The 19,050-nt window shown below is 48.4% G+C and overlaps 1 protein-coding gene across 2 annotated transcripts in view; it reads left to right on the top strand.

Annotated features, from left to right (window-relative positions):
- AEBP1 (AE binding protein 1) overlaps positions 1-19,050 on the top strand; it is a 367,991-nt gene that overhangs the window by 302,238 nt on the left and 46,703 nt on the right. For both annotated transcript variants that reach the window (XM_069618951.1, XM_069618952.1), the window contains 2 exons: positions 7,853-8,243; positions 9,762-9,901. In XM_069618951.1, the coding sequence (XP_069475052.1) occupies positions 7,853-8,243; positions 9,762-9,901 (531 nt within the window). The remainder of the gene's footprint in view (positions 1-7,852; positions 8,244-9,761; positions 9,902-19,050) is intronic.

Here is a 19,050-nt window from a genome sequence, read left to right on the forward strand (position 1 = left end):
TGGTGAAGTCTAGCCCTTGTAGGCTAATCGACCACCTGAGCAATTTCGGATTCTCACCCTTCATCTGCATAAGCTACTTCAGGGGCTTATGATCTGTTTGGACCTTGAAGGTGGACCCCGTAAGGTAGGGCCTAAAACGCCTTAGGCTCCAAACTATACTAAAACATTCCTTTTCAACAGTAGCCCACCTAAGTTCTCTACCCTTGAGTTGTCTACTGATGAATATGATAGGATGTTCTCTCCCTTTGTCATCTAACTGGGACAAGACAGCTCCAATTCCGGTGTCGCAGGCATCCGTCTGGACGATAAAGGGTCGGCTGTAGTCAGGCGCACTCAACACAGGTGCCCTACACAGACTTTCTTTCAAGCCATCAAAGGCCCTCTGACAGTCTTCAGTCCAATTAACCTTCCTAGGCTGTTTGGGTGAAGTTAGAGCTGTCAGGGGTGCAGCTATGGTTCCATAGTCTGCCATGAAATTGCGATAGTACCCAGTGAGGCCCAAAAAGGCTCTCACCTGGGTTTGAGTAGTGGGAGTCTCCCAGTTCTGTACGTCCTGTACTTTACTGGAGAGAGGTTGGATTTGACCCCCTCCTACCTCATGACCAAGATAGGTAACTTTCCCCTGAGCTATCTGGCACTTGGTGGCCTTGATAGTGAGGTTAGCCCTTTTCAAGGCCTGCAACACCTTATCCAGATGTGTCAAATGCTCTTCCCAGGTGGAACTGTAGACGGCAATGTCGTCTAAGTAAGCCACACAAAAGGCTTCCAGCCCACTGAGCGCATGGTTGACCAATCTCTGGAAGGTGGCAGGGGCATTCTTCAACCCAAAGGGCATGACCCTAAACTGGTAGAGTCCCTCAGGTGTGGAGAATGCCGTCTTTTCCTTGGCATGGTCCGTCAGAGCTATTTGCCAATAGCCTGAGGTAAGGTCAAAGGTGCTCACAAATTTGGCAGCACCTATAGTGTCCACGAGCTCATCAGCCCTGGGCAATGGGTGCGCGTCAGTTTTGGTGACGGCATTGACTCCTCGGTAGTCCACACAGAACCTCCAATCCTTGGTACCCGCCGGGGAACTTGCCTTGGGGACAAGGACCACTGGACTGGACCAGGGACTGGTGGAGGGTTCAATAACACCCAGATCCAACATCTTGGCGACCTCAGCCTGGATGTGGTTTTTGACGGTATCTGACATACGATAGCTCCTGCTTTTGACAGGCACACTGTCACCAGTGTCAATTTCGTGCTTACACCACGGTGTAAGGCCCGGTGTCAGTGAAAACAGAGGGGCATACTGCTGGAGCAAAGCCCGGCAGGCCCTCTGCCGCTCTGTTGTCAAATCGGGAGAGAGTTGTACTCCCTCCACTGAGCCATCCTGAGGGTTGCTATGCAGCAAATCAGGAAGGGGCTCACTCTCATCCTCTTCTTGCCCTGAAGCTAGCAAGAGACATGAGACCTCTGCTCGCCTGTGGAAAGGCTTGAGCCTGTTGACATGGAATACCTGGGGGGCTACCCCAGAGGCTCCCATGTCCACCAGATAATTGACTTCGCCCATCTTGGAGATGATCCTGAAGGGTCCAGTCCACTTGTCTGCCAAAGCTCTAGGCTTGGTAGGCTCCATCACAAGGATTTCCTGTCCCGGAGTCCAATCCACTTGCGAAGCTTTCAGGTCATGCCAGTACTTATTCAATTCCTGGCTGGCCTTGAGATTTGCTGTTGCCTGACCCATCATTTGTGTCATCCTCCGCCTGAGGCCTAACACATAGTCCCCCACTTGCTTGGCGGGACCTGGAGGGGTGGCTTCCAAGCCTTCTCGGATCAAGGCGAGGGGCCCCCTCACGGGATGTCCAAAGAGTAACTCAAAGGGGCTGAAACCAACACCCTCTTGAGGTACCTCTCTGTAAGCAAACAGCAGGCATGGCAGGAGGAGATCCCATTTCCTCCTTAGGGGCTCTTCCAAAGCACCTAGCATGCCCTTGAGAGTTTTGTTAAATCTCTCAACCAGACCATTGGTCTGGGGGTGGTAAGAGGTGGAGAACTTGTAGGTTACCCCGCACTCTTTCCACATGGTTTTCATGTAACTAGACATGAAGTTGGATCCTCGGTCAGAGACAACCTCCTTGGGGAATCCAACACGGGTGAAAATGCCCAGGAGAGCCCTGGCAACCACCTTGGCAGTAACAGTCCGAAGGGGTATTGCCTCAGGGTACCTGGTGGCATGATCTACCAAGACCAGGATGAACCGATGTCCACCTGAAGTGGGAGGGTCAAGGGGACCGACGATGTCGATGCCCACCCTCTCAAATGGTGTGCCAACCACTGGTAATGGCTGCAGTGGGGCAATGACCCTGCCTCCAGTCTTGCCAGACAACTGACAAGTTGGGCAGGTCCTGCAGTGGGACTCCACCTCTACTCCCATCCGTGGCCAGTAGAAATGGGCAGAGAGCCTCTGCTTAGTCTTCTTGGTCCCAAGATGACCAGCCAAGGGCACCTCATGCGCCAACTGCAGTAGGAAGGGCCTGTAAACCTGGGGTACCACCAACCTCTTGCGGGCACCAGGTTCGGGCTTAGTGGGCTCACTAACAAGGAGCTCACCCTCCCAATAAATCTTGAATGTCCTAGGCACTTCACCTTGTGCCTGGGACAGGGCCTGTTTCCTCAGGCCCTCGAGAGAGTGGCACTCTCTCTGTCCCTTACAGAAGTCTGCCCGGGAGGGTCCCCCTTCAGCTAACAAGCATTGAAGGTCGGGATGATCCTCCGGGTTGAGAACCTCTCCCACAGGAGAGTCTTCTGTCTCTTCTCCCACAGGAGTTGAGTTTGGGTTTTCCGCTGGACCCAGCCCGTCCGGAGCATGGATCCCAATGGGTGCTGTCGGAACAGCAGGAAGAGAAGGTGTTCCCTCCACAGAGGTGGCCTTCTTGGTCTTCCTTCTTCTTGCCTTAGGCCTCGCCTTTGGCTCGGGTACCTGACTCACAGCCAGACCCGGTGTCACCTGTGACCTAGTGACTGCAGCAGCAGTCATGGGAAGACCATCCGAGATCAACCCCAACTCTACTAGATCATTTCCTAACAGAATGTTAGCAGGGACATTGTCCTGAACCAGGACAGGAAGCTTTGCTGTCTTGTCTCCAATCATGAGTGTGACTAGGGCTACAGGCGATAATTTGGGAGGCCCACCAGCTAACCTGGTGGTTCTCAGAGGAGCACCTACATAGTCCTCTGGCTTGAGCAGGGTCCTGTCCACCACTGTCATGCTTGCCCCAGTGTCTCTCAAACCAGTAGAAGGCTGGCCATTCAAGAGGACACTTCTCAAAAACCTACGGGTGTTCTGCGGGATAGTTGCCAGTACTTCTGCGTACTGGTCCCAGGCCCCAAGGGACACTAAGGAAATCTCTACCGGAGCACCAAATGTGATTCCTGTAGAGGAGGGGAGGACAGTGGCCTCCACCTCAGCCACGGGGTAAGGGTAGGTCAGGCTGACAGCCTGTACTCCAAGTGCCTTACCTTTACACTTGGGGTCACCCCTTTTGTGATCCAGAGCCCCACAATCCCAACAAGTGCCAGGAGTGCGGGGTACGGTACTGGAACCACTGGGAACCTGCTTTGCAGCAGGTGGACCACTACTCTTATTCCCACCCACAGAGGACTTATCCCCACCAGATTTTTGGGTCTTAGGAGAGGAAGGTTTTGGTTTACCCGACTGTGATTGCTTTTGGGACTCCTCAGCTTTCTGAGAGGTCCCCTTTTCTTTGTCCTTGTCCTTCCCACTGGAGTCCTTAGGGGACACCCGGTGGGAGACCCACTTGTCAGCCAACCTAGCCAGCTTAAAGGGGTCCAAAATGTTCTGGTCAGCCACATACTGACGCAGCTCTGGTGAACAGGCTTCAGAAAAATGCTCAAAAAACAAGAGGTGGGACAACTCAACAAAAGTTTTCACCTTGTAACCGTCAATCCACCCCATCATGTTCATGTGCGCAGTACTCACCCAGTCAACCCAAGACACATTCTCTCTTTTCTTAAAATCCCTGAACCTTTTAAGGTATTGGGTAGGTGTCTTGCCAAACTTGGCAATCAAAGCAGACTTCATACACTCATACTGACCCCTTTCCTCCACACTCAGCTTCAGAATACAGTCATATCCAGTTTGAGGCACTCTGCTTAACAAACACTTAGCCCAATCTCTTTTATCTACATCATGAATTGCACAAGCCATTTCAAACGCTTCAATCCATTGGAGGATATCTGAACCCTCCACAAACACACCAACCAAATCTTTCATAAACTTGGTGGCTGGGGACCTGCCACTCTCAATTGGTCTAGCTGAAGTCTCCACTCTAGCTCTCTCTAGCTGGATTCTCTGACATTCAGTGTCCTTGTCTTTGAGCGCAAGATCCCTATTCTTGAGTTCCACTTGCTGTGCCAGCTCCTCTTTCTTAAGCTCAGCTTCTATTTCCAACTTGCGATATTCAAAGGCCAATTTCATCCTTAATAACTCAAGTTCCATGGAATTGCTGGGGTTTGGAACAGAGGCAGCAGGAATGGTGGCATTCCCAGAAACAGATTCAGCGACAACCCCAGGGGCAGAGTCCTCACTGGTTGCATCCCCCCCTTCATCAAGGGTTTCACCATCAGTCTGGTAGTCCACCAGGGCAGCTATCAGCTCAGCCCTAGACTTATCCACAAAGTCCAACTCCCTGGCTTCACAAGCACTCTGGAGAGCCTCTAAGCTCATCCGAGTCAATTTACCATTTGCAATGGGCTCCATTGCCTGTAATGCAGTTATTTGGTACACACCCAAACCTTAATCTAATAAAGTGCGGATATTTTGTAAGTGGCACGGTTATACACTGAGTCTTAAAACCATAAGCATCCCACCGCTGCCACCAGCTTGTCAAGACCGGTGGGGGGGTCTGTACTTCCGCTCTCTATATGGTAGAGGAGAGGCACAGAGGACCCCAGCCAAGATTCTCTAATACGGTAGCGATGGACGAGCAATCAAGGCCTAGCTTCTCAGGAGGTGATGCAGGCTGGTTCTTAAGTACAGTGTATCCCCAAGCCCCCCACAAAGGAATGTCCACACACTGTATTACTGAAAACACAGTCTTTATATAATTAATATTCAAGGGTTATGTACACTTATCACAACAACGCACTTTGTGCTCAGGAAAACCAATAATGATAAATATCTACAATTCTAAAGTGGTACCACTAATATTAGACCTCATTAAAGTGCATTCACAATACTGTAAAAATGGCGCACAGATCAATAAGAAGGAAACCAGCAATAGAGAGAGGAGAGATAAAAGATGGTTGAAACAATAGGCAGAATACTGGCCCTAGCTACTGGACACAGTTCTGTGTGGAGATCCCCCCACCTGGGCAACCTGTAAAATAAAGGGATATGACACAAGCCCAGTCCATATATTGTTCAACAGTCTTATTCTCTCCTACAATGTTTTTACCCCCCCAATGTACCTGGTGGAGTCGAGTTCTTCGAAGAGGCGTCGACAGATCCTTCTTGAATGACCCCCTTTTAAGCAGGAGTCACGGATCGTCGAGAGGCGTCGAGAAACGTCGAAGACCTCGGGGTTCGGCGACGGGGAATCGACGGCCCTTCTTGAATGCCTTCCCTTTCAAGCGGGAGGCACGGGGCGTCGAACGTCCGTCGACAAACGAGGTAGAACGATGTCGAAGAGGCGGCAGCTTCGTCCGAGCGGTGCTCGTCGGCGTCGGGGCGTCGGCGTCCTGCAAGGCGGAGGTGTGCGGGGCACCTCGATGACAATAGTTCTGGACCGCAAAGATTGTAGAGACGGGAGCCCAGCAAGGGCGTCGAGTCGCTCGAGTCTTTGGGATCGTGAGGTGGCGGGAAACCCACCGGCGGATTCTCCTCGGCGCGTTGGTCGTCCTCGACTTTCTCCGGCAGGGCAAAAGCGGTCGACGGTGCGGACGAGGGAGTCCTTCGAGTCAAATGTTCTTAGGCAAGGAGCGGACGGCTCCGGTCATCGGCGGCACGGCGTCAAGTGGTTCCCACGGCTGGGCAACACAACTTCGACGGGCCTCCAGCGGTTGCACAGACCTGCGAACCCTGGTCGACGGCAATGGACTTCGACAGCGTCGATGTCCGGGTGCTTTACTTCGGTCTCCTCGGCAGTCCCCTTCTCCGGTCGGCAGCCTTTCGATGGTCTGGCGTCCAGGGAGCTTCGGCGAAGATTCAGCGGTGCTCGATGGTCCCTCGGAGCACGGGAAGAGGGCGCCTTACCAGGTCCTCTCTCGGGTCAGTCCTCGACGATTTCGACAACCTTCAGTTCCGTCGAAGCAAATGCCACAGCAAGTCTTCTTCTTCCAGCTGGACGTCGAGGATCAGCAAATCCAGTTACTCTTGAGTGGAGACTCAGCTTCTGAATGCTTCTGAACAATTTCCAGTGGTGAGAGGTCCCCAGATAAACTATTCTGTCTCTCATCCACACTGCTGGCACACACACAGCAGCCAATCACACAGAAGGGCATTCATGCAGTCAGTCAGCCAATCAGGCACACAGTGCATTCAGGCCACACTCCTCCCTTTCAGACACTCACAACAAGGAATGTGGATTGGGACAAGTACCCAGCCATTCAACACTACACACTGCATTCAGGCCAGTTTCGGGCAGGGCTGTCTCAGTCTTTGTCTCTCATGCCAGAAACCAGACAACCACAACAAGGAGTGTATATTGGTCACACACTCCATTCACCCAGGTCCCACCCACAGGAGGTACCCACAACATACAGTCACTGGGAAGGCTCCAGTCAGTCTAGCTGGGCCTTCACAACAACACCATATATGGAACTTCCACCCAACAGCCAGTCAGGGGGAAGGGACAGAGTCAGGGCTTCCCAGGACTTTGGGAAAAACAAGATAACAGGCAATAGAAAGCAAGAGGCCACAGGGGCCATCTTGTTTCCTATCAGGAATCAACTGATTCCAATGGCAGGGCCTGGGTATCCCAAAATGGAGGACACCCAGAGCACCTGTCAAATTCAGCATGGAGCTGCCACCAGCCCATACCCTGCTCTGTGGGCCACCCACAGGTGCCCAAAAACATACACTAGGGGCACAGGGTTGTACCCCTACCCATGGGTGCCATAAGGGTATCCCATGGGTCTGTTCACCAAACCAAAAGAGAGCTGCACTGCCAGGAGTCCCTCATGGACTCCTGGGCAGAAAACATGACAGAACACACGGTAAAAACAGAAAAAGGACAAGGATTCAGAGGCCCTGTCCCTCAGATGCATTTCCGGCATCACAGGTACTAAGGGCAATAATCCCCTCGCCTGCGGGCATTTACCGCCTAAAGTAATGCACCCGTGGGCTTTGTTAACTGTGGGCCCAATGTTTCCCTTTCATATAGCAAAACTGTTCACTCACATAATGCATGGTCATGCTAAAACCAATCCAGTTCCGCAAGGTTTATGATCACAATGCTTACCTATCAACAGAACCTTATTGTCTAAACATTACAAAACCAACCACATGGAATTTACGAACACTTTTTGTCTATTTACGCACTATAAAATGTGCTAATGAGCTATAAGGACCTCATGAGGGATAATTATGGCCTGGGATAATGACTCTTCCACCAATGTATAGCTCCGGCAATTTACGGGGCGGCCCATCATCCCTCAGTCTATAAGAAGAAGGATCCGGAAGACGATTTAGTTATTGTTAGTGAAAGGGCCTTGCTATTCGGGGTCAAAACCTGGTACTTAGGAGCGTGGCAGGATTTGGAGGAAATGAAGAGAGAGATCTAATTTGTAAAATTGAATTTAAATGTCTCTGTCATGAAGATGTCATCACACTCTTTCTTATTGTCCTCAGGTTTCTGTAGAGACACGTGCCATCATCTCCTGGATGGAAAAAATCCCATTTGTCCTTGGTGGCAATTTTCAAGGGGGTGAGAAGCTGGTATCTTATCCTTATGACCTGGCACGTACCATCAGCGAGAACCCGATGGTGGCTCCAAGGACAAGAAGAGTGAGGCAGGAAGAGGATGAAGATGATGACGGTCCGGGAGATGATGATGAAGGGGAGGATGAAGGGCGGACTGGCCGCGAAACACCAGACGAAGCCATCTTCCGCTGGCTGGCTATTTCCTATGCCTCATCCCACCTCACCATGACTGAGATGTTCAGGGGCAGCTGCCATGCTGACGACTTCACCGCTGGGATGGGCATTGTTAATGGAGCAAAATGGCGTCCTGTTTCTGGAAGTAAGTGGTCTTTCAACTGCACACTGTACCACTGTAAGAGTATTAAAGGCCTCCTGTGAAATTGTGACGCCTTCCCACTGGCCAGCTCATATCAAGCTTTCCTTTGAAAGAATAGTATGACCTGGGAAGAGTTAGTGACATATAATTACCCCCCTTCGAAAATCCAGGTAAGCTGGATAAGTGTCAGCTGAATGTCAGACATTGCCAAACATCTAACTATCTTTACCTCAATCCTCCTGGACTTGCACACTTACTAGACTATTAGGAAATCCCCTAAAATGCCTGCAAGCCTTTCTGCCTGAACCCGCTACATGTCAAGGCCCCTCATTTCTCACAGAAAGCTTGACTATGGTGGCCCTGGAGGTTCTGGAGATTAAACAAATATCATCCACAGTGACGACTGGCAGTTCTGTGTGTGGAAGAATAATACACTTTTTGTTTCTTCCACTTGCAAGCAATTCAGTATCTAGCTAGAAAAATATAATCCTATGGAAAATATGAGCCTGGCAGCACAAGCAACCAGCCTTCCGTTGGTCCCAACGCAGAGAACAGGCTCAAGGAAAAAGGGGCCACACTCCTCTGTCCTACAAAGGCGCCACAGGCTCCCACTCCGAGCAAGAAGTTCCCAGGCATCCCCCTCTACCCTTAAATGAAAATGGTTGGCTACCAGTGCTCAGGAGGATAGCTCAGGGGCAACGTGCACGCCTTGGAAACAAGACGACACGTAGCAACACAGGTTCGTTCCCCTGGTCTGCGCTTTGAAACCTCTGGGTATTAAGTGCTTTATAAATAACCTATTATATCACCCTCCAATTCCCACCTCCTACTCACCAACGCTGTTTCATGGGTGAGGCCATGAGCCATTTTAATGTACAGCAGAGGCGTTGCTTGGGGGGGGGGCGGTGATTAGGGGGCTATAGCGCCTGGTCTTTTTGTTGTAGCCCCAGACAGAAGCTCAGAGGCTACAACTAAAAAGGTTAGCTAGCCCCGAGTCCTGACAGTCCCGACATTAGCGTAGCCCCAGAACTTTTCCAAACCTAGCAACAACCCTGGTGTACAGTGCCCACACGCTATGCATGCCCCCCTCTCGAGAACAAGGCATTCACGAGCTGCTTCGTATTCTGCAAACTCCTAACAAAACTGCATACCTATTGAAAACAATTGCAAATAGAGTATAGAGGAAGGTGTGCTGAGCTCCCACTCTTGAGCTGGTCATGCCTGGAGAGCAGTGATCTTGTTTATGCTTCTTGTCGCTTTAAATAATCCATTGTTTTACCCAAATCAGGAGTACCCATTTTCTGAACCATGGCTGCAGCGTACATGGGGCGAAGGTGTCAGGAGCCTCATTGTGGCCCGGTAGAGAAGTATGCAGTTTTCTGATTCCGACTGGACATCCCATATGAGACTTTCGACCATGTCACTATTGCGAGAGATTTAACACTGTTTAACTTTGAATTCATTCCCAAAATTGCACCTTGGTCGCAAAAAGTAACCGTTGCTACTGCTCTGATATTCCAGGTATGAATGATTTCAGCTACCTTCACACCAACTGCCTGGAGCTCTCCATCTACCCGGGCTGCGACAAGTTCCCGCACGAGAGCCAGCTGCAAGAGGAGTGGGAGAGCAACAAGGAGTCGCTGTTGTCCTTCATGGAGCAGGTAAGTGGGAGGGGGCGGGAACAATTCGACCCTCACGTAAAGTGTCAACCACCACACCCTCGAGCCACGTGCTCCTGTGCAGGTCTGGGGAACTAGCAGCAAAGGGAGGGACTGGTATCTGTGCTCTAAGAGAAAGCGACTCAGCACCCAGTGAATCTCACTGAAGACAGGTAGGGCTGCAGTGCAACCCCTCTCCCCCCACTGGTGACAGAGAGTACTGCAGTGGCGTTCCTTGGAAGTAGTGCATTGATCTTCATAGATTAGTGAAACTGCAGTGGCCGTTGTCCAGAGCCGGCTTTGGGGGGCTGGGGGGCAGGTGACTGTCCAGGGCGCCATGCCCCGCAGGGCGCCATTAGCCCCCCCACCACGACTGTTCGGGGGAGTTTTTTAAGGGCTTAGTGAGAAAAGGTACAGCAGGCGCCCTTTTGTTATTAAATGCATCCCGCAGCAGTGGGGCGCATTTAATAACAATAAGGTGCCCTATTCACGCAATGATTACCTCCCTGCTCTGATGCGGGAGCCAGGAGGTTTTCATGGGAATAGGCCGCTCATGTATTAGCATTAGCAGGCATGAGCGTCCTATTCCGGTGATTAACCCCCTGCGAGGTGCCTGAGCAGGGAGGGACAAAGCAAATGTGGCGATCCTGCCCCCCCCTGCCCTGCCTCTCCGCCTATTGACCCGGGGTGTGTGGGCAGGGTGCGGGTTGCCAATTCGCCCAGGGCGCTGCTGCCTCTAAGGCCGGCCCTGGTTGTCACATCCTAGCATGCCCACTGATGTAAAGAAGAGGCAGAGGCCATGGTGCTGTCCATCTGATTTATTTCTCGGACCCTCCTACTCCCTGTTCCTCCCTAAACTTCCTCTGCGCCCCTAGCGGCATATTTTAAAGTAACAGTAGCAGTGTACTATGACTGCAGAACATGACATCCCCTCACTGGAGACTGACTGGTCATGGTTCCGTTATTTGTCATCGGGTCCACCACCACTGTCTCTCAATGGCGACAGTTGACTGCAGTTCTCATCACAAGAGTCTTCTGGTCCAGCAGTATCAGACTCTAGACCATAGTCCTACTTCAATGTCGTTCACTCAGGACTTGCGGCAGTGCACTGTTCCTCCTTATTGTCACATCAGTTTCTTTCACTGGAGTCTAGTGGCATTGCACTGGCCTTCACTGGTGACCAGTGGTCCTCCGTTGTCCCTTTTGGTGGCTTGAACGGTTGTATTGTGTCCTTCCTATGATCTCACCCCCCTACTGCAGATAGGCAATATGGTACTGTCCCTCCACTGGAGGCTCAGGTTTCTGTAATGCCCCTCCCCCCCGTGGGTAGTACAGATCCATCACTCGAGAATGGTAGTACAGTGCTAACTGTTAACTGTGGTTGCAATGTCAGTCGTATAAGAACGAGGTATCTCGTCCTTGGGATTACCTCCCCAGTGCCAAGGACGAGATAGCTCGTCCTTGGCACTTAAGGGGTTAATGAAAGAGAAAATGTTAGAAGGCTTTGATTGGTCAAATACCGAAATCACCAAAAAAGACCTTGGCACTCGGGGGGGAAAACCCATGGCAGTTAAAAGGTTAAGTGGGCTAAAAAAATCGAGGGGGGCGGGGCTCTAATTCATCATGATGCAATATTTGGGGCCAGTGCCTGTCTCGAACAGCCTCAAATCCCAAAGGCTAATGAAACTTTAAAAGGGGAGTGGCTTGTGTAGAGTGACATAACAGAACCAATCAAGTTTACATATGTGAAATGAAAGGGCAAACATTAAGGTCTAAAATATGTATTTAAATATGTTTAATTTGTCTACACATTTTGACCAATATAAACATATTAAAAAATGAGACAGAACATCGAATCAAAAGGGGTCAGAACACCATGCAATCCCACAGTTCTTGTGAAAGAAAATCCATTATTCATACATACTAATCAGAGGCATTGTAATGACAATGCGTTAATACAATGTGTGGTAAAAATCAAACCATTTATTCTCGTATAATTTCTCTTTCCTGTTTGAAAAGTATCTACGTTCAAATGTCTTTAACTGTTGTGATTCTAAACATTACTGGAGGAGCATCTACTGGCAAAGAGCAGTATTGCCACTCATATTTTTAAAGGCATTTGGTAAGGGAGGTCAGTTCTGGCTCAAGGGCAATATTTGGAGACTGCCAGGGCTGTGCACTGGCTAGCCCTGGCCCACTTAAAGCCCCGGTCGTATGTTCTGATATGACGTCCCTCAATGGAGAGCCCCTTAGTGAAAATAGGCAATACTGCAGTATTGCTAAGTACTGCCATAGCCCTCACTGGAGAAAATTGGTACTGTAGAGTCCCTCACAAGAGACTTGTAGTACTGCAATGTTCTTCAACGGAGTGTTTTTTTCATGTTGTCTCTCACTGGAGGCACTCCCATGTCTCTCACTGGAGACTGGTGCTACTGAAGAGTCCCTCTCTAGAGACTTGTTCATTTTTAAAAAAAAAATGTTTTATTAAGTGCGTTTGGTTACATTGTAGCCTTTTACACTGAAGCACATACAAAACCTTTGTACTTGATATAAATAAAAACCCATAATTTAAAAAAAACAGATATTAAAAGGACCTTCTTTCCACGTGGGCCCTTACAAACTCATTTAAAATAACTGCTACCATGTCAAAAGAAAAATTCAATACAAATCGGTAACAGAAAAACACAATTTACAATTCATTAACAATTCAGTGACATTGTATTCAATTTACTGGCAACTCATTTCCAAACATGACAGGCCGCTGCCGTAGTGACCAGTGACTCAGCCCCAAAGATGTTGCTCCATGATTGGTCAGAGCTAGTCAGACAACATTTGCTCTATGCTCTCTCATAGGAGCTAACCAACACCTCGCATTGTGTCAATACATGACGGGGGGATTCAACATGTTTGTGACAGAGTCTACATATTCTACCTCCATGGAGGATACCCTTCCAGGCCCCAGTATTTTCCAAAACCGGAAGGGTCTTCCTGCGCAGTGGGAGGATAAATCTAATAAGAGTTGGAACACAAAGTTTAATTAGGTATGACTTCGTGACTCCGAGTACGAACGCTTGCTGGGAATACTTAGCTAGATGAGTCAGTGTCCAATCTGCATCAAAGACCAGGCTTTCTCCGGTATCTTTGCCAGATTCAAATCAAGCCAGGATTCGGAGACAAAGGACACTCCAATCTACCGTAAATATACACTCTAGAGTCCAAAATCCTATACCAAGTACTCCTGGAGTATCTTAAAGAATGTTGAACCGAGTGTCCTAGGATGGAGTCCTTTCCTGCCAGTTCATACTGAATCCTTGACCAAAATGTACAAACTGCCTGTGCCCATAAAGATGTCAATGTGGAGAGGCCAAGTTCAAACCTAATGGCCTCCACCTCCGGGACTCACAGCGGGAGGTTGAGCAATGTTCATAGTATCTTCCCCTGGAGTTTCCCTAAAAACGCCACTGCTCTTGCGGGAAGACCTCTAAAGCATACAGCACGACAGGAACTCTTGCTGTCTTGTATGCTATAGTTTTTGCTTCAATGCATCTGCCCCCTGAACATCTATCTTTTTCCTTAGTTCCAGCCACTTACGCCAAACCTTGTGGGTTATATCTTCAGCTCAGTGAGCAAAGGATAGATTTGCCCTAATAGAAATACCCAGATATTAATATTCTGGGATTCGCTCCAATTTAGCCCCGCCCACCCACCAATTAAAAGGGGCCCTATTAAGTGCCCCCTGCCACATAACATTACTTTGGTCTTGGAAAGTGTGCTCTGAGACCCCCAACCGGCCCATAGAGTTAGGGTTTTCCCAGAAGCACTTTAAGACCAGACAGCAGCACCCATGAGATGGATGGGGGTGCAGATTAAATACTCTAACACCAACTCAATAATGACAACTCAACAGTTTGGCAAAGGGGGTCCGTTTAATGACAAGTACAAAAAACGGGGAGTCATATGAATATCAGCGGCTACGTGATCTTCTCTCTCACTTCCCAACTCCAACGAACTTCACAAAACACATAACATTTATACTGAAAACTCGTCCTCATTGACGTGTAACACGTAAAAGCTGGCATACAATTCTATTGGTTCGGGAAAGGTAACTTTACTAAAGGTACTATATCTGTATATGGTAACAGAGTAAGGGGATTGGGTAAACACTATCAGGTGGGGCATCTCAGCGCTACCTTCCAACTGGATACTGTAGACATCACTAAAAGTACAACGTCTCATTGGTTCTACTAACTATAGGACCCTAGATTACTTGGTCCATTGTGATTGGGTTGGCACCAACCCCACCCGTACCTTTCCACTTCGCTTAGCAGCATGCAGAATAATGAGGCCAGGTGCAGGGAGTAAACCTGTACCCCAGCTTTCCTTCAATTTATACTGTATGTAGTTATGTTAACAGATTACCCATGCTCCCACGTTTTACCGAAAAAAGAAGACCAATGGCCCCTTTCTCAGTGGTCCAATGTGTATTTTAATAGATGTTGCAATTGCCCTCTGTGATTATGCGTGTTTCGACGGAAAACCCGTCCTTCTCAAATCAGGGCCACGTCCTGGTTGCTTGTATGTGTAACTCTAAGCCTCTGTTGCAAGTCTCAGGTTAAATCCCAACCTCCGTTTCTCTTTAACGTGCAGAAATGTCCTCGTACACCAACCCCACACGTACTTTTGCACTTCGCTTAGCAGCACGAAGAATAATGAGGCCAGGTGCAGGGAGTAAGCCTGTACCCCAGATTTCCTTCCATTTATGTTTCAGCCATTCATCACCTTAGTGGCCATGTGTCAATTACTGCTTTGTAGTTGGCCTTGAGTCTTCCTCTGGGTCTGAGAAAGTTTAAGGAGCATGGTACGATAAGGCTCCATGCGTAGGTGTGAAAGGCTTACCTCTGCTCGCTCGGCTGGTCACGTGGTTCAGACACCATGAATTTGCCTCTTCTTCGTACAATTTGTGAGTTTGGCCTTGGTTTCACACATCTCCTGCCTTCGGCTTCTTATCTTGATCCTTCAGAGCAGTGTATTCTGTGCTTTGCTTCAATGAATTATGGCCACTGTTCGTCCATCTTGACAGATACAGCCTTGGTTCTCCAGGCACGGGTTGCCTCTTGAGTTTCGTTTCTGCCGCTCTATCCTTGGTTTCGCTACATATGAAACTCTTCTCGTGTGGCCTTTTAGTAACCTTTTGGTTGATTCTGCTTCTTGTGCAAAGTGGAAATATACTTATATAACATACTTCTTTGTTTCTTAGCTTTCTTGTGGTTCCAAGCATATGCACACGTGTAAACTGATTGTATATCTTCATTTTGCTCATGGCTTAAGCTTTGTACATTTGACATCGTCCTTTCACTGTAGGTTCACAATATCCTTTATTCATGGTGTTTCGTCTCCTTTTACCATTCTCAGGTCGTTGCTTCTTATATATGTAGGTCAGTCTACGTTCTTGTGACGTCACTATTCGTCTTCCATTAAGACCTTTTTGGTTTCTTCAGGGACTGTCTTTAGACGATCGCCACTTTATTGTATTGGTTGATATGGCTTCCTCAATGGATACCTTACTGTCCATGGTTTCCTTGGTACTGGTACTTCAATAGGTGCTGTTCTTCTGATAGGTACTGGGCAGAGACCCACTGCGGCTCTCTGTTGGTTTATTTGCTCATCAAACGTAACATATCTTGGTGTGAACGTTCCAGGTACTTCAAAAGGGACGGTTGGAGTGCGGTCTGTATTTGGGATCTCCTCTACACTCCCCCCTGTGGGCGATTCATCGACCACTTTACCTTCTTTCTTCAGTTCTTCCAGTTTCTCTTTTGCTTCATTGGTTGAGTCCATTCTTTCTTCATCTTCTGGATCTATACATGATGGTTTAAAGAAATGTCTCTTTGGGATCCATATCTTTATTACTCCTTTAAGGCTTCCTGCTGTTCTCACATGCTCATCTTTGTTCCATGTCATAAGTTCATTCTGTCCATTTGGGCTGCAGTAAACCCATCTTCCCACATAATTTCTATGCTTCTTGGGATATTGAAACTTTGTTCCTTCTGGTGCGTGAATGCTGGTCTTCACAAAGTCTCTAATTTCTTCGCCAGTCAAGTCTTTCGGCTTCCAACCTGGCTTGACATCAATCATGATCTTCATCCCAATGGCTTTTTTCGCAGTTTTCTGGCATTGAGAGATTATTATCTTGATGATACAGACTCCTAGAAATATCATCACTAACAGGGCTCCTAGGAACTTGAATGCACCTGCCATCCATTGCGGAACCCATGAGAATAGTGATCCAAACCAGCTGTCATCATCAACTATGTCAGTTTCATCAATCATCTGATTCTGTAGCTTCGTCAGCATACCCATGGCTTCTTTTAAGGGTCCATTTTCTTCGTCGTGAGAAGGTATAAATGTGCAACATGATTCTACGATTTTTGCACAAACTCCTCCATCCATAGGTGGGATCATGTCAACGACATATCTGTTCTGGAGAGTCATCAGTCGAACTACCCTTAACTCTTCCTTTATGGCATTGAATCATTTTATGGTCATGTTGATGGTCTGCAGTAACTCCCATCTGGTTATCTGCAACCATTTAGTGTTTGCTCCAACTTGGAATCTTAGCATGAAGATTGTCGTGAACACTGATGAGGTGAGGCTGAACAGCCTGTGTTCATATGGGATTGCATGGAAGGCTTCTCCTGATTTGGCAGAAAAGTTATTCCCTCTCCCTTCATTCTATTCAGCAGTCCCAGAGATCTCTTTTTCCTCAGGTGAGTATCTGCTTTTGGGAAACTTTCAATTTTCAGGTCACCCTTCGGAATCACCAACGCTGGAATGTGGACATTCACTAGTGTGCATATACCTCCCCAGTTTTTCGGCAGACTGATATATGCATTTGATCCATATGCCCAATAATGATCCATTATTACTGCAGTTCCATGCATCATCCCGGAGCATCAAAAATGTGTCCACAGTTCTGATTCTCTCCCATCTTCCTTGTGCCATTAGTCCTGAAGCACAGTTTCGGATTCTCCAATGGTACTATCTGCAAGGGTCCCCCTCTGTCTTCGACCCATGTCAATAGTCTTGCATACTTTGGCCATAATGGCTTGCATATTCTTTGTGAATTTTCAATTGCTTCCTTGCAGACTCTGAGGACCATCCATGCCCTGCAAATCACTACCCCTTTTTCCCATCCATCTGGTGAAGGTACTGTTCCCCAGACTTGCATTTGGCCTCTGTTCTTCCATGCGCGAGCCTCTTCTTGAGTTTTTTCCCTTGGACATTTAGCTTCTTGTTCACTTCCCATCTTATTTCAGCTCCTTTCACTCCAGGTTTCTCGTACCTGATCATATGGTTCTTAGTATGAGCTCTGTTTCTTGTCTTTATGTCTTGGACATAATCATCTTCATCAGGATCAGTTGCCTCGGTTGCCCTTTTCAAAGAGTCATCATTTCCCATGAACTGGCCTCTGGTCTTACACATTGCTACGTGCGAGAAACAGTGTGCTGTCTGGACATCAACTTCTACAGCTACGAAGATCTTGGACTTCCACATGCTATACGGTAGGAGTGCACAAACAAAGCATTCCCCTTCTGAACTCCGTTTTACAACCTCTTTCATGTGCTGGTACCAGATGTTTTTTCCCAAATATGCTGTGCTGTCCAAGTAATCGTTTAGTTCACTGTCATCTCTGTGTATGCTTCTCTTGTTCCTTAGGGTTTTCATGTAGTTTACTATAACTACATCCCTGAATGCATCTGCATGGCTCCTTCTTCGTGGAGGGTTCTCAGGTATCCCGGTCCATGGTGCAGGCCTTCTCATCTGTGCCATTTGAGTAGACAAAATTCTGGCAGTTCTTTCCTTGTCCTCCTATATCTTTTTCTTTATGGTTAGAAATGCCTATATCAATGATGCCATTGGTCCAGTATATGGTTGCATTATAGAACTTGTACTTGTCCCCCTCATTGGTACATATGTGCTTGTTAATGTGATCTCTGTGGGTTTATTCTATGACTCGTCTTGTCTCTTCAGGAGTTCAGTCTTTTCCATTTGGCTTTTCGCTTCACTTGTGGTGGAACTTCTCATAGTAGCCAGTCTCTTCTTCTTCTTCAATGCTTCGGTGTCATGGTGCATGCTCCCACACCCTTGAAACTGGCATCCTTAAGGGCTTATCAAGCCCCTAAGAAGTACCCTAGACTCTCTTGGACTCAGTCCTGGCGCCGCCGGCGCCAGGCTCATAGTAGGTGTTGAACTCATGGAACTATATTCTCAGCTTAGTGAGGCTGAGCCTTCCGGTACAGGCTCTGGCTGCGGGACTACTTTACCTGAAGTGGCAGGATACGGTTGAGGGACTATTTACCTGGAACTACTTGCAAGGCTATTTAAACCGCACCCTGCAATCAGAATACGCTTCGCGTTATTCTGCACTCCTGCAGCGCAACGCTCACCGTGTCTGCTCAGCTCTTCTTCAGCCACACCCGTCCAGAGTTTTCTATCCATCGGCACCTGTGAATGGAAAAGAGAAGAACAGGAGTTATTAAGCATCAAAGACCTTACCTGTAATTGAACTTTCCGGTCCTGCCTTCCACTTATTTCCAGACCGCCGCATCTGCAGAGAAAAAGCAGAAAAGAAGGTACCGCACGAGCATCCATCCTCACCTGGGCCGGCATCTTCCAGGAACTTCACCGAGCGGTCCTTCCATCATCTTCCTGGAATTGCACCGCACCTGCTGAATAGAAAAGACACAGCGGGTTAGTCACGCACAGCAAGAAAGGCAATTCGAACATTCGGCGCGCCTCGCATAGCGCTATACTCACCTGCAAGAAACCTGCCTAACATTGCAAGGAGAGTCAATCCGTCATCCGGAAACCGCTCGACAATACGCCTAAAAGAAAAGAACAAACACTAATTAGAAAACTTGGGCGACAGAGACTTTAAGCATCTATTCCAAGAAGGCATTGGTATAGAGACTTACCTGCTTACTCAGGTTCTTCCAAATCAGCATCAACACCCATCAGATCAGTGAAGTAACTTCATCTTAGGGAAAGACTGTACCGCGTCCCTGCCAGAGAGTGCAGGACGGAGAGCCCACCTTTTAAAAACCCAAGGTGAGCCAGAAGAAGGGAAGGAAATCGGACAGTGGTGAAGCCAA

Source organism: Ambystoma mexicanum, chromosome 10 (genome assembly GCF_040938575.1).
Source record: "Ambystoma mexicanum isolate Mex_15411 chromosome 10, UKY_AmexF1_1, whole genome shotgun sequence".
Lineage (NCBI taxonomy): Eukaryota > Metazoa > Chordata > Amphibia > Caudata > Ambystomatidae > Ambystoma > Ambystoma mexicanum.